Source organism: Numenius arquata, chromosome 9, assembly GCF_964106895.1.
Source record: "Numenius arquata chromosome 9, bNumArq3.hap1.1, whole genome shotgun sequence".
Classification (NCBI taxonomy): domain Eukaryota; kingdom Metazoa; phylum Chordata; class Aves; order Charadriiformes; family Scolopacidae; genus Numenius; species Numenius arquata.
This window is the reverse complement of record NC_133584.1, coordinates 11,093,698-11,114,662: the sequence shown is the minus strand read 5'-3', so window position 1 is coordinate 11,114,662 and position 20,965 is coordinate 11,093,698. Positions and strand designations below refer to the sequence as shown.

Genomic DNA, 20,965 nt, shown 5'->3' with positions numbered 1-20,965 from the left:
TGGGCACCCCAAAAGTGTGGGGCCAACGACAGACCAAATTGTAGACGCTGGGGGGACCCCCTCCAGCGGGCGAGTGTGGCTCCCCGATCCCTGGGGCCAGAGCTGGCCCCGAGTCCCGGGCACGCTGCCCGCTTGCTGACCGCTGCTGACGCAAAGCAAGAAAACCAGCCGGTGCCCCGGCCCCACCTGCAACCCCCCCGTCATCGCCCCGGGACGCGTGTCCCCCCCCTGCACCCCCGGCGAGGAAGGGCCTCAGTGTGGACACGGGGTGCTGCGGGGGCACCGTAGGGGGGTCCCCGGTAGCAGCCGGTGCTCAGAAAGGGGGTGCACTGCCCCTGCACCGGGCGGCCCGTTCAGCCAAGGCTAGGCTGGCACGTAGAGAGGGGACACCACCGCCCCCCTCCCCCCCCCCCCCCGCCCCATAAGTGTCCTCCCCCCGCCCGCAATGTCCGCCCGGCCGCTCCCGCCCCGCTGACCGCCTTTGAAGCCCTCGGCGTGTCTCCCACGCCCGGCCCGGGCCCCCCGCGCCCCGCAGCCGGCCGGTGCGTTCCCACCCGCCCGCTGTCCCTCCCCCCGCGCCCCCTGCCCGGGGCCGGCAGGAGGGAGGGTGGCGCGGCCGGGGCTTGGCGTGAAAATGATCAAGGGCCGCGGGCAGCGCCGGAGCGCAGCGCCCGTCTGATGCTGCCCGCCCGGAGGCCCCGTCGAACAAAGGCGGCATTGAAGCCCCGGCTGCGCCCCCCCCCCGCCCCGCGCCCCCCGCCCCGAGCTGGCATCTTGGCGCGACATTAATGAACTCGCCTGTTTGTGCTCCCCCGGCCCCTCTCTCTCCTCCCACCGCCCGGGGGGCACTGTATATATCCATCCCTCCTCACCCGCCTCGGGCATTTCGGGGGCTCCCCCCTACTGCCCCCCTTTGCCAGCCCGGGGATGGAGCAAGGAGGAAAGAGGACGCGGGGCACTCTCCTCAGGGTCCGCCTGGCCCCCCCCGTGCTGCTGCTGCTGCTGCTGCCGCTGCTGCAGCTGGCGGTGGGAGTCCCCCTGGGCCAGGGGCTGTACCCCATGCCGGCCAGCGTCCTGCAAGGTCAGTGGGGCATGGGGGCATCTTTGCGGGAGGGTTTGGCTGCAGACAGGGCAGCTGTAGGAGCCAGGACTCCTGGGTTCTCTCTTGGGAAGTGGGGGAAGCTCAAGGAGGATACTTGGGTCCCTGGCAAAGCCCCCTTAGCCCCCAAGGCATGCCTGCACTGCCCATAGCACTTGGGGACACCGAGGTTGCAGAGAGTGGTGTGGTTCATGCCCCGTGGCCACCAACTCTCCCTCCTGCCTCGGTACCTGTGCCAGCCCCTGGGGACCCTCTGCTGGGACACAGTCAGCAGGAGGGCATCTGTGGGTGGGTACAGGTGGGCACAGGTACAGACACACGTAGGGATACACATACAGGGCACGCACAGGACTGCACACACATGGGCACATGCAGGGACATGCAGACATGGACACACAGACCCTGGCACACATATGTTTGCACCCACGGTGCGAGCATAGGCGTGCACAGAGGTATATGCACACCAACACACGTGGGCACACCTGCCCGGGCTCACACCCTGCTCCATGCCAATGTTTGCACAGACATGTGCTCACAGAGTCTCCATGTCCAACGGGCACATACAGACCCGGGCAAACACCCTGTGCCCATGTGCCAACCCCAGCAGGGAGGTGACACTTGTGCCTGTCACCCTATGCAATGCCAACGGGTGACAGGCCATGCCCACCATGGAGATATCGAGGCACGAGCACTGGGTGGGCTGGGGGCACCCCGTGGCTGTGGTGGGGGGCAGTGGTGGGGATGCAGGGGTCTGAGCACCCTGCATGTGCCTGGCAGCGCTATCAAGCCGGGGGACACTGGTGCTGGAGGCAGCACTGAGGAGCGCACTGCTGGCACTGGAGCGGGCACTGGCTGAGCAGCAGCGGCAGCAGGGCATCTGCGGGCTCTGTGCCCCCTGCCTCTTCCCCCCCTGCACCAACCTCACCCACCGCTGCCCACGTGAGTCACAGCCCCATGGGCCCCACTGCCCCATCCCCAGGAGACCCTACCCAAACAGACCCCGAGGTCCCCACCCAAACACTGCACAGGGTCCCTACCCAGATGCTGCCAGGGGTCCCTGTCTAAATACCATCCCATGCCCAGGAGACCCTACCCAAACACAGACCCATGCCTAGAGACCCTTCCCAAATATTTCTTTGGCTCCCTGCCAAAACACCACCTCATCTTCTATAAACCCTAACAAAATGATGCCCCAAGACCCTACCCAAACAACACTCCCTCCCCTATAGGCTTTACCCTATAGGCTTTACCCAAACAGCTCTCAGACTCCCGAAACACATCCCTAACTGCTAGAGACCCTACCAAAACACCACCCAGGGACTCTGCCCAAGAAGTTCCCCATCTTCTCTAGATCCTACCCAAACATCACCTGGAGCCCTACTCAAAACATTGCCTGATCCCTTGTCTCCTTCCCAGAGATCTCCCACCCAAGAGATATCTCAGCACCCAGGATACCCTACCAAAATATGTCAACACCACAGCCCCATCATGCACCCTTGCCACCCACCCCAAAGCAGATCCCAGGGTGGCATGGGCGGAGGTGGGCAGGGAGGACATGGGGATACTCACAGCCCTGCTATCCTTGCAGCACCAGCCGTGCCCCCCGCCATGCCCCCCAGCTGCCAGGCCCTGCTGGATGCCCAGGCGCTGCCCGAGCTGCCCCAGCGCAACTGGGCACTGAGCCAGGCCTGTGCCCCCTACCATCGCCTGTGCCCACCCGAGGGTGTCCAGCACACCTGCGCCCTGCTCAGCGCCCGGCTCTGCCGCCACCGCCTCCAGGAGTGCCGTGAGTGGGCACCAGCATCACCCCTGGCTCCTCCTGGAGAGGGGAGACTCTACAATAACAAACGGGGCATCCCCAAGGGACACCTGCGATTGCCAGGAGGGGATATGGGGCATTGGGGGTGACAGGGAGTGCTGGGGTGGGGAGACCAGGGAGGTGGGGGTACGGGAGGGTGATGGGGGATCTGTGGTGGGATGGGGAGATTGTAGGGGATGGAGGGATCTGGGGTGAGATGCAGAGATTTGGGGGATGGAGGCATTGGAACTGGTGGAGCAGACTGGGAGGGATGGGCCATTGAGGGGTGATGGAGAATCTGGGGTGGGAGAGGGAAGTTGTGGGGCAATGGGGCAATGGGGTGGTGACAGAGAGACTGGGGACACTGAGGCATTTGGTTGACAAGGACACCTGGGGTGGGACAGGGGTGCTTGTTCAGGATGATGGGGATCTGGGGGGCACTGAGAGGAGCTGGAGGGAATTGGGGACAGCAGGGACATGGTGGTGACATTGGGGGAGTGGGGGTGGCATGCTATGACAGCCTGTCCCTGTAGGGATGGCAGCTGTGGCCCCCAGCCTCGATGCACAAGCTGAGGCGGCGATGCCAGGTGAGCTGGAACAGCCCCACGGTGCCCACGCCACCCCCCCACCACGCTGGCGGGTGCCCCCAGCCCCCCAGCTGCCTGCTGGGCTGGGGGGCAGAGGTTAGCGTCGGCAGCTGCCGGGCTGCGGGGTGCCCTCGGCCTGCCGCCCGCTCGCCTCCGTGAGCACAATGAAGCTTGACAGCATGCCCGGCGCAGCCTGACCCCCCTCCCGGGGGTCACCCGCCACCCCCTCTGCCTGTCATGGCCATCTCGGCACTGCTATGCCCAGCCACCCCGTGCCCACCTAGGAGAGGGGGCATTCCGGCAGTGGGGCTGTGGGACCCCCCTTCTCACCCTGGCTTTGTCTCCCCAGGGAGCTGCGGACGTCGTGGGGGCCCCCAAGCCAATGCCACAGCCCCCCGAGGACGGATCATGGGCGGTAGCGTGGCCCCACGGGGTGGCTGGCCCTGGCTGGTGTCGGTGCGGCTCCATGGGGAGCTGATGTGCGGAGGGGTGCTGGTGGGGCACTCCTGGGTCCTCACCGCGGCCCACTGCTTCGCCGGGTATGGTGGGGGGCACAGCAATGTAGGGATGCTGTCCCTACAGAGGGGTCACGGGGTGGCACCCATACACCCCCTCAACTTGCTGCCCCCCATCCCACCAGGAACCGGAATGAGCTGGCGTGGACGGTGGTGGTGGGTGACCACGAGCTGGGCAAGCTGGACGCAGGCGAGCGAGCAGTGCCCGTCCGGCGCATCCTGCCTCACCCCAAGGTTGGTGGAGGTGGGAAGCCCCCCGACCTCCTTGTGCATGCCCCAGACTCCCCCCCCAACACTCCCCTGTCTCCTTCCAGTTTAACCCCAAGACGTTTCACGGTGACCTGGCGCTGCTGGAGCTGGCGGTGCCACTAGCCCCATCACCCACCATCAGCCCCGTCTGCCTGCCCAGTAGCCCTGCAGAGCCCAGCCCGGGCACCACCTGCTACATCGCGGGCTGGGGGTCCCTCTATGAAGGTAGGTGGCACCCCAACACCCATGGGGGTCTATGGAGCATCCCCTTCGGTGCTCAGTGCCAATGCACCAAGCCAGGGCAGGGGGGTGCAAAAGAGAGGGGTTGCCCAGGCATGGAGGACCCCATAACGGGTGTCTTGCCCGGCAGAGGGGCCAGCAGCCGATGTGGTGATGGAGGCGCGGGTGCCCCTGCTCAGCCAGGAGACGTGCCGGGGCGCCCTGGGCAGGGACCTGCTCACCAGTGCCATGTTCTGTGCCGGGTACTTGTCTGGGGGCATCGACTCCTGCCAGGTAATGCCTGGGGCTGGGGTCTGCCAGACCTAAAACTTGAAAACTCTCATGCACCACAACCCGGCAGCGCTGTCGGGGTCCCACCTCCAACTGACACGTAGGCATCCCCCCCAGGGTGACTCTGGGGGCCCACTGGCATGCCAGGACCCCTCCTCACAGCGCTTCGTCCTCTACGGCATCACCTCATGGGGTGACGGCTGCGGTGAGCAGGGCAAACCGGGCGTCTACACCCGCGTCGCTGCCTTCGTGGACTGGCTCAGCCTCCAGATGGATCGTGAGTGCCACCGGTTGCGATGAGGGGGGACAGAGAGGCGGCCACAGGCGCCTGGGATGCTTCAGGGATACATCACCCCGGGAAGGGACTGAGCACCTCATGACAGCCCTGGTGCCCTCGCAGCCACCCCCGGCAGCCAGGAACCGAGCTGCTTCGACCTGCTGGCACTGGCCCAGCTGCCCCCCGAGGAGCAGCCACCCGAGCGTGCCCGCCTCTGTGCCTTCTATGCTGGGTCCTGCCGTGTCTCCCAGGGCCGAGCCGCCTGCGCCCGCCTGGCCGAGGAGACCTGCCGCGCCAGGACAAGGCGATGTGGTGAGCCAGGGGGCCATGCTGGTGTGAGGGTGCAGGGAGGGACCCCATTTCTGGTGGCATGGGTCTGGTGTGGTACCAGGGCCATGGCTCTCCTGCTGCACCTGCAGAGCTGCACTCCTATGCCCAGACCTTGGTGGATCTCCTGCGTCAGGCTGGGGACTTCATCCGAAACCAATTTGACTTCCCCTTCCTCACCCACACCATGCCCCAGCTCCTGGGCAAGATCTATGGGCATCTCTTCCCCCCACGCATCCGCAGGGATGTCCCAGGTACCCTCCCGGCTGGGCCACCCCATGCCTGCTTGGGGTCCCATCAGTCCCCCCTATGCCGGTGGCCAGGGCACCAGCAGCCTGCCCTGGCAGCCCCATGGAGTTCCCCTACCCCTCGTCCCTCCTGTTCCCTTCTTGTCCCCACAGGCCTGGCTGTAGCAGGGGGCCAGCCAGAGGGATCCCGGAGACCCCCAACCAGGTAAGGCATGGTGGGCTATGGGGCACAGGGAAGCTAAAGGGTTTGGTGGCAAGATACCCGTAGGCAATGACATGGCATTTTGGGGACAGCATTGGGGTCCTGCTCTTCCTGCAACCAGGGCACACCTAGAGGGAGGTGGACACAGCACCCTGGGGTGGCCAGGGCCACCCAGGTCCCACCAGGGGTGCGCAGGGTGGAGGGATGGCAGTGGCCAGGGGTTGGGTGCCACCAGGTGCCTGCCTGAGCTCACCCTGCTGTGCTTGCAGGCGGGGAGCCAGGGGGCCGCCCCCCTTCGCAGGGCTCTTCAGGACTGTAGGACCCCAGCTGCAGGACTGGGTGGAGGCACTGAAGGCCATGGCGGGGGGCAGCCCACCGGCACCCACCCTGGACGGGGGGCAGCTCCCCGGGGAGATGTGGCTCTTCTTGCAGGTATTTGTGGAGGGATGGGCTGGGGGGAGTCCCTGCCCCTCTGGTGACAGTGCTACCAGGGACCAAAGCTCAGCAGTCCCCCTGTGTCCCCTCCGGACATCCCTTGGGACCATTGTTCCCTGTGCAGCCACAGAGGGGGCATCTCCCACTCTGCCACCACAGAGGGGGCATCTCCCCCTGCCCAGCTGAAACCAGTGCTCCCAATCCAACCAGTGCAGTGCCAGCCATGGGTCGACCCCGCAGCTTAGGATCTGACACAACACAGCCATAAAGATGTCGCATATCCCCAGTGCCCCATCTGACACCAGCCCAGCCATGCCCTGTGCTCTGCCACTGTGTACCTTGCCATGCCCACAGGTGCCCTTTGGGTACCCCACTGCCCACCCTGTCCCCCCCTTCCCTTCAGCAGGGCAAGGAAGTGGTGGAGGAGCTGGTGGGACAAGGACGCGCCTTCCTCACCCAGTTGCGGGAAGAGCTGGAACTCGGCACCACTCTTGAAGCCACAGAGCCACAACAGGCACCTGGAGAGCTGGCGGGGACCCCCATGGCAAGCCGTGAGCCCTGGGAGCCTGAGGGAGCTGGGGCTGATGGGCCAGCGGGGTGTCCATCCATGCCCGGGCCGTGCCCACTGGCCATGTCCCCACCAAGTTTTTCACACCTCTTCCGTTGGCAGGGTCCACACTGAGGGAAAAACGTGAGCTGGTGCCCACGGAGCTGCCGGGGGTGGAGGAGGAGGAGAAGGAGGAAAGCGCAGGCAGAGGTAAGCACCTCACAGCCCCTGGCCACTGCGGGATGCCACCTGCCACTATGGGGATGGTGGCAAGCCCAGTCTCAGCTTCGCACCCCAGTTCCAGGGTTGGTTGTCCCATGTTGGTGGGACAGCCCTTGGCCATACCCTCCTCCACAGGGACCCTCTGCCCCTGCTCCCACAGTGTCCCCAGAGCACGGGTGCTCCTCCCTGGGGCAGGCAACAGCATGGTGCCCCTGTGACTTGTCCCACCCCTCAGTGCACCCCTGATATCCTCCCTCTGTATCTCTCCTGCCCATCCTGGGGTTGCAGCCTGCCCCGGCCTCAACGAGTCGGTGGTGCGGGTGGGTGCAGTGCAGGAGCTGTACGCCTGGGTGCTGCGGGTGCCCGAGCCGGACCTGGCCATGACCTTCCAAGAGGTGAGTGCCCTATCCAGCTGCTCCGAGCCCCCTGCCCCAGCAGCCAGGTGGTGCCACCCCCAGACCATCACCATCCCACCATGCCCCTACCTGCCCTGGGACTCACAGTGTTGTCATCTCCCCACAGATCCTGGTGGACTTGGGCTCCAAAAACGCCAAGGGGCTGTACCGGGCGCAGGTGCGGGCCATGGTGGGGGGCCGCCCCACGGCCTTCGCTGGCCTCGTGGGGCTGGAGAGCGACTCGCTGGCCCGCAGCATGCCTGGCCTTGTCGCTCTGGCACTTGAGACACTGAAAACCTAAAGTTGCCCATGGTGCCCTGGGTCTTCATGCCAGCATGGGGATGGGGGACTGGGGCAGGGGTCTCTCATGTCCTTCGAACACAGCTCCCGCCCCGACTCAATCTCATCCACCCTTTTGTCCCCCATTGCGCCTCAGTTTCCCTCTTCCCACCAGCACTGTCCAACCCCTCCAGGCGAATGGGGTGCCAGGGGGCACCTGGTGCATCTCAGATGGTGATTACAGCCCTCCTCTCCCCTGGACCCTCATCTTGGCAAGCCTGCCCCATTTCCCTAGAGATCGTTATTTATTTGTACAGAGAAAGGTTTATTTTTCAATAAAGAAGGGCTCTATTTTCCAGTAGCTGGCGAGTGTGAAGCGAGTGCTGTGCTACACAGTGCCAGCAAGGCGGGCACCAGCAGCGGGGCTTTCCATGGGGGATATGACATCCCCTTGCATCCCCCTTCCCATTCCCCTGTACCCCAAAGCAATGCCCCCAGCCTCGGTTTCTGCCCCTGGGCATCGGTGGGTACCAACCCCCTCCTGCTTGTGGGGACCCTGCCACCCCTAAGCAGCAACACGTGGGGAAGGGACTGCTCCTCCCAGTACCTGGCAATGCCCATGCTGGGGTGCCCAGACGCAGGGTGATGGGCTGACACCCGTGGGGCTGGCGAGGCCAGCTGTGCCTGCCCGTCTCCCCTTCTCCAGGCGCAGGGGTGCCGGAAGAGAGGGGTGGGAGCTGGTATCCGGTGCTGACACCCTTCCCCCTCAGCACCTGGCACCATCCATCTCCTGCTCCGGCCGGCAGCCGGACATCCGCTCGGCCAAGCCAGGCGGGGAGGTGGCCAGGGCCTGGCACTGCGCGAGGGCACCGCAGGCACCGAATGGGGGACCTGCCGGGGCGGCTGGCCCTGCTTGGGGCACTGGTGCTGTCGGGTGAGCGGGGCCCTGGGGTCTTGGGCACGGGGTTGCCCCACTGCTGGGGGGGTTCTAGACCCCCTTGATGGGGTTCATGGGGGGTGATGGTGGTGGGATCCAAGCTGGTCACAAGTGTCCCCAGGGATGCATTTTGGATATTGCCTGGCAGAGTCCTATCACTGAGCATCCCCTGCACTTCTGTCCTGGCTGCACCACCCGGAACTGTGTCCTTGCCTGGGGCTGGGTGTGTGTCTGTCTGTGCAATGTCACTGTGTCTGTGTGTCCCTCTGTGTGCCTGTCTGTGTGCAGTGATGCATCTATGACCACGGTCCCTGGATATACTGGGTTCATGTGTGCTTCTGTGTGTGCATCCACCTGTGTGCACAGTGCTACTGCGTCTGTACCCATGTGTCTCATGTCTGTGTGTCCCTGTGTGTGCTGGGTCTGTATCTGTGTGTCCCGGGTCTGTATCTGTGTCCCTCTGTGTCCGTGCCCATATATTTGTCCCATAATCATGTGTGTTCATGTACCCACACGTGTGTCATTCCTGTATCCTGTGTCCATGCCCCTGTGCAGCACAGACATGCAGTGTCCTGGCCTCCTTCTGTCTCCTCCATCCTTACACCACCCTGTCCTCACCAAACATCCCTGTGGGGTGGCACTGGGCTCAGTATCCCCCTTAGCCCTCCAGTTTGCCTGACCCCACATCCCCAGGTGGGCTCTGCGTGAACCAGGAGGAGCGTCTCATCCACCACCTCTTTGAGGAGAAGGGCTACAACAAGGAGGTGCGCCCCGTTGTCTCCACCGACCAGGTCGTGGATGTCTACCTGGCCCTCACCCTCTCCAACCTCATCTCGCTGGTGAGCCCCAGCAGACAGTGCCCACCGTGCGGTTATCTCCAGCCATGCCTCACCCAGGGCTGGCTGGGTAGGGGGAGCCTTGGGGCCACTGTCCCAAACTGGTGAGGGTTGGGGATCTTGGGCTGTGGTGGAAGGCTGTTGGGCATGGCCCTGGCATCTCACTGCCCCATGCTGTCTTTGCAGAAAGAGGTGGACGAGACACTCACCACCAACCTATGGCTCGAGCATGTGAGTAGGGACAGGTGTCATGGCATCAGTTGTGCCCTGAGGCATGGGCAACGGGGTGGGCCAGCATGGTGATGGGGTGACCTGAGCATCCCCCTTCCAGGGCTGGACCGATTACCGCTTGCAGTGGAACAAGTCCGAATTTGGGGACATCGAGGTGCTCCGCCTGCCGCCGGACATGCTGTGGCTGCCTGAGATAGTCCTGGAGAACAAGTGAGCTGTGCCTCAGTTTCCCTTCCTGAATCCCCTGAGCTGTACCCAGGGCTTCCTCTGATCCTCATTGGCCCTGCCATCACCTTGGTTCTCACTCGGTGCAGCAATGATGGGCTCTTCGAGATTGCCTACTACTGCAACGTCCTCATCTACAACACGGGTTACGTCTACTGGCTGCCGCCCGCCATCTTCCGCAGTGCCTGTCCCATCAACGTCGACTTCTTCCCCTTCGACTGGCAGAACTGTACCCTCAGATTCAGGTGCCGGGGGGCAGCTGGGGCAGGGCAGGGGCAGGCAGTAGGGACGGCATCCCAGCCCCCTGCTGCCAGCACCTTCACTTGTTGTTGGGGCACAGCAAGGTGGGGCTTTGCAGGTGACTTGGTGGCACAAGTTCATCATGCTGGAGGTCATGGTGGGTGGGTGGTGGGTATACAAGCAGCAGGCACAGCCCCTCACTGCCTGTCCTCCTTGGCTGCGGGCCAGCTCACTGGCATACAGTGCCCTGGAGATCAACATGCACTTGAAGACGGATAGCGACCCGGAGACGGGCAAGGATTACCCTGTGGAGTGGATCATCATCGACCCTGAAGGCTTCACGGGTAATGCTTGTGCTCTCTGCTATGTCCTGTGGCAGCAGGACACCCTGTACGGGGCTTGGGGGCACCCTGGAACTGGGGCATCCTGCCATGGAGATACCCAAGTACCCAGGGATTTGGCACCCATCCCACCAGGCTTGGAGCTACCCAGACCCAGGACGGGGAGACTGGGTGCTAGTGGGACTGGTGAGGATGGGCATGGCGGGGCCCCCACATGCCATGTGCTGTCCCATATGCCCTGGCAGAGAACGGGGAATGGGAAATCATCCACCGCCCAGCCCGCAAGAACATCCACCCTGAAAACCCCCCTGAGACCAGCGAGCACCAGGACATCACCTTCTACCTCATCATCAAGCGCAAGCCGCTCTTCTATGTCATCAACATCGTCACGCCCTGCATCCTCATCGCCTTCATGGCCATCCTTGTCTTCTACCTGCCCGCCGACAGTGAGTGAGACCCACGGCACCCATGTCGAGCACGGGGGTCAGCCCATGGGGCACCTCCATGTCCCACATCTGCACCAGGTCCTGAGACATAGGGACACCGCAATGCCCAGCATGGGGACATCCTGGTAGTAGGACACCCTCACACAGGACACCCTCATCCCAGTCAGGCACCCTGGCAGGGGCACACTTGGGCACAGGACATCCCATGTGGGACCCTGGGCTACACCCATAATAGGGAACCCTCCATCGGGCACTGTATGGTGGGACACTGGGAGGGCAATCTTGGCACCGGGAGGGGGACCTGGAGCAGGGTTTGCCTTGTGCTCACCTGCTCTCCAGGTGGTGAGAAGATGACCCTGGTGATCTCGGTGCTCTTGGCCCAGTCCGTCTTCCTTCTGCTCATCTCCCAGCGCCTGCCTGCCACCTCCCACGCCATTTCTCTCATTGGCAAGTGAGTCCCAGGCACTGCTAAGTGCAGCGGGGACATCACAGGGTCCTCAGGGTGCCAGAGGGCATCTCTGCCTGTGCCCAACCCCTGTGGCAATGCCAGACCCAGGTCCATGCCCCCGACAGGTACCTGCTTTTCATCATGCTGTTGGTGACGGCTGTGGTGATAATCTGTGTTGTGGTCCTCAACTTCCATTTCCGTACCCCCAGCACCCATGTCATGTCCGACTGGGTTAAAGAGGTGAGCGGGGTGCTGGGCTGAGGTGGGTGACCTGGTGGGTGGTGGGGTAGCACCGTGCCCCACAGAGGGCATGGGACAGCACAGTCCCAGCATTGCATTGGGATGTCCCATCTGCACCACCCCAAGGGATTGAACGCTCGGATTGAGGGCAGAAGGTGAGGACAAGGTGTCCCAAGGGGGCGGCTGAAGGACCTGATGCCCTCTCCTGTGTCACAGGTCTTCCTGGAGACCCTGCCTCGCCTGCTGGGCATGTCACAGCCGGCCGAGAGCCCAGCAGGCGCCCTGTGCATCCGGCGCTGCAGCTCGGCCGGCTACATCGCCAAGGCGGAGGAGTACTTCAGCGTCAAGTCCCGCAGCGAGCTCATGTTCGAGAAGCAGTCGGAGCGTCACGGGCTGGCCAGCCGCGTCACCCCCGCACGTGAGCCTCAGGCCCGCCATGCGGGCATGGGGAAGGGCAGCAAAGCTGGGGTCTCTAGGGGGGGCAGCCCTTCAGAGCCATCTCACCACCTTCCTCGATGCCAGGTTTGGCACCGCTGGGTGCGGACACAGGCGAGGAGCAGCTCTACGAACACATAAAACCTGTCATTGACAGTGCCAACTTCATCGTCAAGCACATGCAGGAGAAAAACAGCTACAACGAGGTGGGGGCTGTGGGCATGGTGGGGGTGTGCAGAGGGGGTCCCTGTGCTGCTGTGCCCCCCACTGCCCAGCTCCTGGCTCCCTCCCCAGGAGAAGGACAACTGGAACCGTGTGGCCCGGACCCTGGACCGCCTCTGCCTCTTCCTCGTCACCCCCACACTGGTGGTGGGCACCCTCTGGATCTTCCTCATGGGCATCTACAATCACCCCCCACCACTGCCCTTCGCCGGAGACCCCTACGACTACCGGGAGGAGAACAAGCGCTTCATCTAGGGGAGTGGGAGTGGGGGGATCCCATGTGCAAGCCCCCCGTTTGCCTGCCTTGGCTGGGGAAAATAAAGCTGGGTACTTCTCGCCATGGGGCACTGAGATGGTGGCTGCTCTCGCTGTCCCCCCCGAGCACGGTGCCCACCCTGAGTGCTGTGTGTGTGCTGGGGAGGGTGATGCCCACCCAGGAAATGGGTGCTGTTGGGTGTCCTGAGCATGGTGGTCCTCAGCTGTAGCTGGAAGGGGACAGAGGGGATGTGGTGGTACCAGCCCTGCTACCCCCATTGGGTACTCGGGACAGGATGGGCTGGGGAAGGGGATGGACACCCCACTCCAGCACTGCACCATCCGCTCCAGACTCACTGCAGTGGGCAGAGATGCCATCAGTGCCTACATCATCCCCTGTCCCCATAACCCCCCAGCCAGACCCATGAATGCCCCCCCCCCCCCGCATACCCCATCCCACAGCACCCGGCTGGGAGCCAAGAAGAATGTCTCCTTCCGCAGCTCAGCAGCAGGACGCCAGGGCTCCGGTTTCAGGGGGCACAGCTGACGTCCCCCAACCGGCACTGAGACAGCTGTCACATCCCCTCCACTGAGCCAGGAATCTCATCCCGCCTCCCTTAACCCCCCTACACAGAGCCTGGCAGGATTTGGCCCGCCAAGGCAGGCATCACTCCCCAAGCTGACGTGCTGGGACTTGCCTGCCCCTTCCCCACTCTGCACCCCGAGGGCAGCCATTGCCATGGGGGGGGGGGGGGGAACAGGGCACTGCTGGGAGTGCTTGCGGGGGAACACCCCTTTTCCATAACCCATGGGTGCCTGGGTTTCCACTGCAGGGAGATGCACCCCTCCTGGGGGAGACATGGGGAAACTGAGGCACAACCCTCATTTTGCCCCCAGACCCAATTCCACCCTCCCTGGCAGAAAATACCAGAGGAGCTTCCCAGCAGACTGGCATCATCCTGCCGGCAGGGGGGTGTGTGGGTGGTCACCCGGCCCTCCCCAGCCCCCGTGGCTGTTGGGAACAGCTGACGGTGGTAGGGGACAGCTGTCCTGTCCCACCGGGCGTCAGGCCCAGAACATCGCTGTGCGGGCGGCCGAGTGGAGCCGCAGCCCCTGTGCCACTGCCATGCGCTGCCACGGCCTCCTCCTCACCCTCTGCATCCTGGCAGGTAAGGGGTGTCCACCCCGGGGGGAGGCCTGGGAGGGGTACCCAGTCACCCCTTGACTTTACCCTTGGGGGTTTGTCGCCCATGGGTGTACAGGACCATGCACCGTCCCACTGGGTTGTCCCCATGCTGACAGCCTGCTGTCCCCGTGCCCTGCCCCGGAGAGGCCCCTGGGGTGAGCAGGGTGGGGGATATGGGGGGAAAATGTGGGACACACACCCCCTCACTTGCATGCTGGGACACTGATACACACTGCAAGGCACACACAGCCACGTGTGCACACCCACAGTAACACACACGTGGGCATCTCCTCCCCATGTACACCCCATGTCGTGTCCTCCCTCCCCACCATCAAGTCTCCAGGGCACTGGTGGCCCCACCGTCCCCACCTCGGGGTGCCCCCATGGCACATGCTCTCCCCAGGTGTGAGCTGCAGGAACCAGGAGGAGAAGCTGCTCCAGGACCTCATGGCCAACTACAACCGTCACCTGCGCCCAGCCCTGCGCGGGGACCAGATCATCGATGTCACCCTCAAGCTCACCCTCACCAACCTCATCTCCCTGGTGAGAGATGCCCTTCCCCTGGTCCCCACAGTGGGATGAGATCTGCCCCCACATGTGGGGCAGCAGGCAGAGGCGGGCAGGGAACAAAAGCCATCTCCCCCCTTCCTTCCTTGCCAGAATGAGCGGGAGGAGACACTCACCACCAACGTTTGGATCGAGATGGTGAGACCTCTTACCTCCAGGCAGGACCCCCCCCAGGCTGCGTTTGCATCTCAGGGTGGCACCCTGTGGAGGACTGGCACCGTAACCTGCTCCCCCCTTTTGTGGGTGCCCCCAGCTGAGCCCATTTTGGGGGCAGCATGGGACAGGCAGTTCACAAGCTCCCTTGCCTTGGAAGTTCCCTTGCCATGACCCCCCGCTCTTTGCTCCCCTTCCCCCAGCAATGGTCTGATTATCGCCTGCGGTGGGACCCTGAGAAATACGACAACATCCAGCTGCTGCGGGTGCCCTCCACTATGGTCTGGCTGCCCGACATCGTCCTGGAGAACAAGTAGGTGACAGGGTAGTGGGAACGTATCCCCACACAGGGGGTGGCGGTGGTCCCCCAGCCACAGTTTGGGGCTGAGCCCACCCTTTCCCCTGCAGCATCGACGGGACGTTCGAAATCACCCTCTACACCAACGTGCTGGTGTCCCCCGATGGTAGCATTTACTGGCTGCCCCCCGCCATCTACCGCAGTGTCTGCTCCATCCACGTCACCTATTTCCCCTTCGACTGGCAGAACTGCACCATGGTCTTCCAGTGAGCACAGGCTGGGCACGCATGGGCACCATGGCTTGGGCCATCTGGCAGGTCCTGCTAGAACACAAGGGATTGACATGGGATGTCCATCTTTGCCACAGGGCAATGAGCCCCAGGGCAGACAAGTGTCACTTACCTGTCCCCTTGCACCCCACTGGTGGCAGAAGGCACCTTGGCCAAGCCAAGCATCCCAAAGCAGGGCTGGATGTGGCCAGCGTGACCTGGTGCATGCCAGCTTGTGCCACCCCCTCCGTCTCTCCCCAGGTCCCAGACCTACAGTGCCAACGAAATCAACCTGCTGCTGACGGTGGAGGAAGGCCAGACCATAGAATGGATCTCCATCGACCCTGAGGCTTTCACAGGTACCACCGTGGCTGTTCCAGTGGCACAAGAGCATCCTGCCATGGGGGGCACCCAACACATCTGGTGCTACGTCAGTGGTTGCCAAAAGCAGGTCTGTGGGGGCTATTAGCAGCTCCCACCATTACATGTGCACTTAAGTTATTAGTGGAAGCAGGAGGGTGAGAGAGATTTGTTTTTCTAACCCCCCCGTCCCAGCTCGGGGCTCTCACCGCCTGGCAGCCGCTCCCAGAGAGCACCGCTCCTGGGAACTTGATTGATGCTGGGAACGTAGCTGTCACGGCCAAACGATGACGTTTTCCATCACATTTTAATTGCATATTGAAGGAACAAAATGCTTTTCGGGCCGCGAGATTTATTTTTTCATTACTGGCCCGAGCTGCGATCTTGATTGGGAAAAATCTATCGCTCCCGCAGATGGCGGGGGAAAACAGCACGCTGTCACCCAGCGTCACGCTCGGCTTCCCCCTGCAGTGCCCTGGGGACAGGGAGATGGGGGGACTCCAAGTCCCCACACAACACCCTGGGAGCCCCCAAGCTGCTCGAGGTGCCTCATAGGTGCCCAGCTGCCTCCTCCAACAGCTTTTAGGGCTATTTTGCCCAGGCACACTCCATGGTGCTTATCTCCCTCCTCAACTCTAGCACCTTTCCCCACACTACAGCCAGCCTGGGTGTCCCATGGGGTCCACACCGAGCACCAGCCCTCCCCTTCCTTCCCACCCTGGGCCAGGGGCCTGGCAGCCCCCGTGCCCCCAGTGGGGCAGTGGGACTCACGTGGTACCACCACACGGCAGAGAACGGCGAATGGGCCATCAAGCACCGCCCCGCTCGGAAGATCATCAATTCAGAGCATTTCACCCCAGATGACACCCAGTACCAGCAGGTCATCTTCTACCTCATCATCCAGCGCAAGCCGCTCTTCTACATCATCAACATCATTGTGCCCTGTGTCCTCATCTCCGCCATGGCCGTGCTGGTCTACTTTCTGCCCGCCAAAGGTATGTGCTGGTGCCATGCCCATGGGGGTCACGGGAATGTGCAATGGGGGCTGTGACAGGTGAGGAAGGGCTCATTGTCCCCTCTGTGCTTGGGGATCATCGGTGCCATCTCTCACCCACTCCTGTGGCATTTGAGGGGATGGTGGTGAGTTCCAAGTACCTCGCAGTTAAAGCCTCGTGGCTGAACTTGGTCGGTTCAGCTTTGGGGAGGGGAATTTTTGCCAAAAGAGGGCAATGCCCACTTCACTGCCCTGTGCCAACCTCTGCCTTCTCCCCCTCATTGGCAGCGGGTGGGCAGAAATGCACCGTCTCCATCAATGTCCTCCTGGCCCAGACTGTCTTCCTCTTCCTCATTGCCCAGAAGGTGCCTGAGACCTCCCAGGCTGTGCCTCTCATTGGGAAGTAAGTGATGGACGGGGGTGCCAGCCCTGCTGCCACACCATGCCAGGGGTCTCTGGGTGCCATGCAAAAGCCCAGGGACAGGACCCTGGCCCAGAAATAACCCCCATCCCAGGCAGGGCTGGCACAGGGCTACCACGTGCCTGTGTCCCGCTGCTAGTCCTCAGTTTCCAGCCCAGGAGGGCACCAAGAGGGACTTAACATGCTCATAGCTCATGGCTCAGCAGTCCCATCCATGTGAGGCTCTGTGCTCCCTCCCCAGGTACCTGACCTTCCTAATGGTGGTGACAGTGGTGATTGTGGTGAACGCTGTCATTGTCCTCAACGTCTCACTGAGAACGCCCAACACTCACTCCATGTCCCAGAGAGTGCGCCAGGTATCCACCGTTGGCCCCCTTCCCCTTATACATGAGGAATGGGGTGGGTATTTGGGGACTGAGGCCATGTCTCTCACATCTGAGTGCAAGCCCTGGCACAAAGGGGGACCCCCAAGGTGTCCCCACGGAACCACCAAAACCCTCCAAACCACTCCAAACACTGGGGAGCTGTGGGTGCCAACACACCCAGCATCCCAGTGGCACAAGGGTATCCCATGAGGATGTTCCAGGTGATGCAAGGGCACCTGAGCACACCCACTGGGTGCCCTGGGCAGCGTTTCAGGGGTCAGGTCCCCATGGGTGACGTTGTTCCCAGGTGTGCCTGCACCTTCTGCCCCGCTACCTGGGCATGCACATGCCAGAGGAGACATCGGGGCCACCACGAGCTGCTCGGAGACGCAGCTCCCTGGGCCTCATGGTGAAAGCTGATGAGTACATGCTCTGGAAAGCCCGGACCGAGCTGCTCTTTGAGAAGCAGAAGGAGAGGGACGGGCTGATGAAAACCGTTCTGGAGAAGATCGGTGAGTGTGCCTGGGGGGTTGGCACGTCCCCACGAGGCTGGGTGGTGGACCAGGTGGCCAGGTGCTCACCAGTGTCCACTTTGCCCTCTGCTGCCTATAGGACGTAGCCTGGATAGTGGCAGTGCCCAGGACTTCTGCCAGAGCCTGGAGGAGGCAGGGCCCGACATTCGTGCCTGCGTGGACGCCTGCAACTACATTGCCAATGCCACGCGGGAGCAGAACAACTTCAGCAGCGTGAGTTGGGACCAGGGCAGCACGGGACCCACAGGGAGGGCAGCAGGGGCAGCCCTCACCCACCTCCTTGTGTCACTGGCAGGAGAGCGAAGAGTGGATCCTGGTGGGACGGGTGATTGACCGCGTCTGCTTCTTCATCATGGCCTCCCTCTTCGTGTGCGGCACCTTCGGCATCTTCCTCATGGCTCACTTCAACCAGGCGCCCGCCCTGCCCTTTCCCGGGGACCCCAAGCAGTACCTGCCGGAGTGATGCCCACAGGCACCCCCCAGCCCTCTTGCCACCAGCCAGGGGCTGGGTGGCCCCAGACCAGCCTGCCCGGCTGAGAACCCTGTGGGCACAGCAGCTCCTGGTGCCAAGCGCAGCGCTGGAGGAGGACTGGGGGTGGTGGGGCTTTGCCACCCCCAGCACTGGTGGTGACAGGGAAGGGGGGGAGGCACAGGGTGGCTGTGCTTGTACTAAATGTGGAAGTAAAGCCCACAGCAGTCTCACGAGCCTCTGGTGGCATCATTGCTGCGTGCCCACTGATGGGGTTACCCCTCTCGGACAGGCTGGATGTGTCACCCACGCAGGCCGGCCACAGACCTCTATGCCACACAATCCCATCCCAGCACCCCCCAAAGGGCACTGAGAGATGAGACAAGGGGGAACCGGAGCAGAGTCAGGCATCTGGTGGGCCACGCACCAGCACTGGCAGCAAAAGCCACGTTACCCCACTGCAAATTCACAGCTTCAAGCCCAGGGCAAACAGTGCCCCCGGCATCCCTTGCCATGCCAGTGGTGGCAATGGGACAGGAATCGTGGATACAGCTCCTCATCCTGGGCCAGCAACAGAGCCATGGATGGGGTTAGGGGCAGGTAATTCCTCCTTCCATTTATGCCCTGGCCATGGCTCTTGGGGGCAGCCTAGGGTGGGAAAACCCTGGGTCACCAGGCACCCAAACCTGGTGACCAAACACACCCTGCTATGAGCATCGTTACACGACTCCCTCCCCCTCCGTCCCTCCTTGCCCCACGAGATCATCTGTGTCAAGCACAGTCCCTTCCCCCCATCCCAGCAGCACCGCATCCCCCCCGTGCCCCTCACCGACCTCTGGGGCCCCTGCAGCTTTGTCCCTGCTGGCAGGGGGGATGCGGGAGGTCAGCCTGGGAGCAGCGGCGGGCAGCATCTGCTCCTCTGTGATCCAAGCTCACACCACCTGCGCCTGGCTCCAGGACATGCTGTGTCTCCATCAGACTCACCGTCCCAGCACTGGCTGCAGCTGCTGGGAGAAAACCAGTTGGCTACTGCCCACAACTGACTCCTGGCATTGCCTGCCAGAGGTGATGGCAGTGCGGGCATGGATGGAGGAGGGAGGCAAACACGCAGCACCTCTTGGACACCTGCAGCCTGGTCATAGCCCAGAGCCACCCTCTGGCTGTGCCAGCCTGCCCATGCTCTCTGCAAGGTAGCTTTTCCTGTCCCGTTCCCAGGAGGTGCGCGATGCCCATGGCACCAAGACCAGGTGGATCCAGCGCTCCAGGCTGGCACTTTGAAGTAGGCAGGGATGGTGTCCACCAACACAGGCAGGGGTACTCAGAGGAGCTCACCAAGCACCCAGTGTCCTGGCTGGGTCCTGCCTCCTGTCCCCCTGCCTGAGTCACCTCCTATGGGGGCAGCCCTGTGGGCATGATCTGGGTGAGGTGACCAGGTCCTAGGGCACTGTCCTCATCCCATCCACAGCCTTCTTGCTGGTGAGTGATGGCACTGCACAGCACTCCTCCCCCCCCCACAGCCACCCCACGGTGATGTCCTCTTCCCAGCCCCACAGTGGCTGAAGGGACAGGCTACCCTGGCCCAGTGTCCCCAGCCCTGCGAGAGCCAGGAGCTGCCATCAGCTGCCCAAACCACAGCACCAGGCATGTCCCCTGCCACTGGGCTCTCCCTCCCCAAGGACACGCAGAATTAACAAGCTCCAGTCTGTCTTTGGTCATTTCCCACCAATTTCTGGTTCCTCCTCACCCTGCTGGTCTCCAGGGCAAGGGGGGCTCTGAACAGGGCCAGGGACTGTCACCCACTTCTCCCCACTCCACAGACCTGCTGCTTCTTCCAGGTGAGCTCAGTCCCTGGCACATCCATTCAGCATAACCAGAAAGGGACGTGCTCTTCCAGCCTGCCAGGAGCGCACGACTGAGACCACGTTCTCCACCATCCCCAAGTAGTGGTTTTACCTGCCTTTGGGAGGTCCCTGGGGTTTATCACCACACCAGAGACAGGGACAAAAACAAAAAAGGCAGCAGCTGGGATGCCCCAGGCAGCATGTGTGTCTTGCAGGAACCAGCGGGAGAACACCTTGAAGGTCACCCTGCTGGAGCTGGCGAGGTGCTGGGGAGAGAGGACAACCCCCTCCCAGTGCAGCATCTGCCCCACGTGCCCATGCCCCACCAAGAAGCACTAAGAAGGGGCAACAACCCTCTCCAAGCGTTTCCCAACTGCTCCCCTCCAAAACCCGGGACTCTTTTCTGTTTGTGAGATGGGAAGCAGATTTTCTCCTTAGCTCCAACTCAGAAACATCCAGTGGACCCCGACCACTGCTCCCTCAGCCCCCCAGCCAAGCCATCAGCCCCAACTTGACCAGTTGTAGCCAGGGACACCTAGGGTCCTTGAACCCACCACAGCACAGCATCTTCTGGGGCAAGAAAACCCCTGGGGCTGGGCTCCAGGGCTCAAAGGAGTTCAAAGCCCTGCAGGTTTCCCCAAAGTCATCTGAACAAGTGTAAGGATGGACAAAGCCTTCAGGATGAGGGGAGCAGGGAAGGCAATGACTCACCACAGATTTGGGGCTCCCACAGCTCCAGGCCTGCTTCCTGAATGAAGAGGATCTGAAACCTTTTTCTAGAGCATGACAGAGGCTCCTTCCCCTCCCATGCAATCCTATGGCTGTCTTTTCACGACTCTTACCAGCAGGACACAGTAGACCACAACCCAAAAGCCCTGCTCAAAACCTAGTCTGGCTCCATCGCTGTCCAAGCCAAAGGAGGCACCAAACCCAGTGCTTGGCACTGATCAAACACCGCTTTTC

General features: G+C 62.7%; 3 protein-coding genes across 3 annotated transcripts; all 3 read left to right on the top strand.

The window, feature by feature from the left end:
- Positions 1-1,059: 1,059 nt before the first annotated feature.
- On the top strand, positions 1,060-7,712 carry PRSS56 (serine protease 56). Its single transcript, XM_074153203.1, has 17 exons — positions 1,060-1,081; positions 1,877-2,053; positions 2,691-2,885; positions 3,431-3,484; positions 3,834-4,023; positions 4,125-4,233; positions 4,314-4,473; positions 4,619-4,761; positions 4,876-5,035; positions 5,159-5,347; positions 5,455-5,616; positions 5,764-5,815; positions 6,082-6,244; positions 6,651-6,798; positions 6,918-7,004; positions 7,305-7,411; positions 7,539-7,712. Exons 1-17 carry the CDS (start codon positions 1,060-1,062, stop codon positions 7,710-7,712), a joined length of 2,292 nt encoding a protein of 763 aa, XP_074009304.1.
- Positions 7,713-8,525: 813 nt separating this feature from the next.
- On the top strand, positions 8,526-12,641 carry CHRND (cholinergic receptor nicotinic delta subunit). Its single transcript, XM_074154075.1, has 12 exons — positions 8,526-8,624; positions 9,321-9,466; positions 9,650-9,694; positions 9,795-9,904; positions 10,009-10,164; positions 10,388-10,503; positions 10,746-10,946; positions 11,286-11,397; positions 11,520-11,634; positions 11,851-12,052; positions 12,157-12,275; positions 12,364-12,641. Exons 1-12 carry the CDS (start codon positions 8,573-8,575, stop codon positions 12,544-12,546), a joined length of 1,557 nt encoding a protein of 518 aa, XP_074010176.1. The 5' UTR covers positions 8,526-8,572; the 3' UTR covers positions 12,547-12,641.
- A 547-nt stretch (positions 12,642-13,188) lies between these two features.
- CHRNG (cholinergic receptor nicotinic gamma subunit) lies at positions 13,189-18,396 on the top strand. The gene is made up of 12 exons (XM_074154076.1): positions 13,189-13,715; positions 14,136-14,275; positions 14,393-14,437; positions 14,656-14,765; positions 14,861-15,016; positions 15,281-15,378; positions 16,171-16,374; positions 16,662-16,776; positions 17,036-17,150; positions 17,467-17,671; positions 17,772-17,905; positions 17,988-18,396. Exons 1-12 carry the CDS (start codon positions 13,355-13,357, stop codon positions 18,153-18,155), a joined length of 1,851 nt encoding a protein of 616 aa, XP_074010177.1. The 5' UTR covers positions 13,189-13,354; the 3' UTR covers positions 18,156-18,396.
- The last annotated feature ends 2,569 nt before the right edge of the window (positions 18,397-20,965 follow it).

Coding starts and splice junctions, on each gene's coding strand:
- CHRND (XM_074154075.1), top strand. CDS start 8,573: ATGGGGGACCTGCCGGGGCGGCTGGCCCTGCTTGGGGCACTGGTGCTG. Junction 9,467..9,649: donor TCTCCAACCTCATCTCGCTG/GTGAGCCCCAGC, acceptor CTGTCTTTGCAG/AAAGAGGTGGACGAGACACT. Junction 11,635..11,850: donor TGTCCGACTGGGTTAAAGAG/GTGAGCGGGGTG, acceptor CCTGTGTCACAG/GTCTTCCTGGAGACCCTGCC.
- PRSS56 (XM_074153203.1), top strand. CDS start 1,060: ATGCCGGCCAGCGTCCTGCAAG. Junction 3,485..3,833: donor AGCTGAGGCGGCGATGCCAG/GTGAGCTGGAAC, acceptor TTGTCTCCCCAG/GGAGCTGCGGACGTCGTGGG. Junction 5,816..6,081: donor TCCCGGAGACCCCCAACCAG/GTAAGGCATGGT, acceptor CTGTGCTTGCAG/GCGGGGAGCCAGGGGGCCGC.
- CHRNG (XM_074154076.1), top strand. CDS start 13,355: ATGGGTGCCTGGGTTTCCACTGCAGGGAGATGCACCCCTCCTGGGGGA. Junction 13,716..14,135: donor CACCCTCTGCATCCTGGCAG/GTAAGGGGTGTC, acceptor TGCTCTCCCCAG/GTGTGAGCTGCAGGAACCAG. Junction 17,906..17,987: donor AGCAGAACAACTTCAGCAGC/GTGAGTTGGGAC, acceptor TGTCACTGGCAG/GAGAGCGAAGAGTGGATCCT.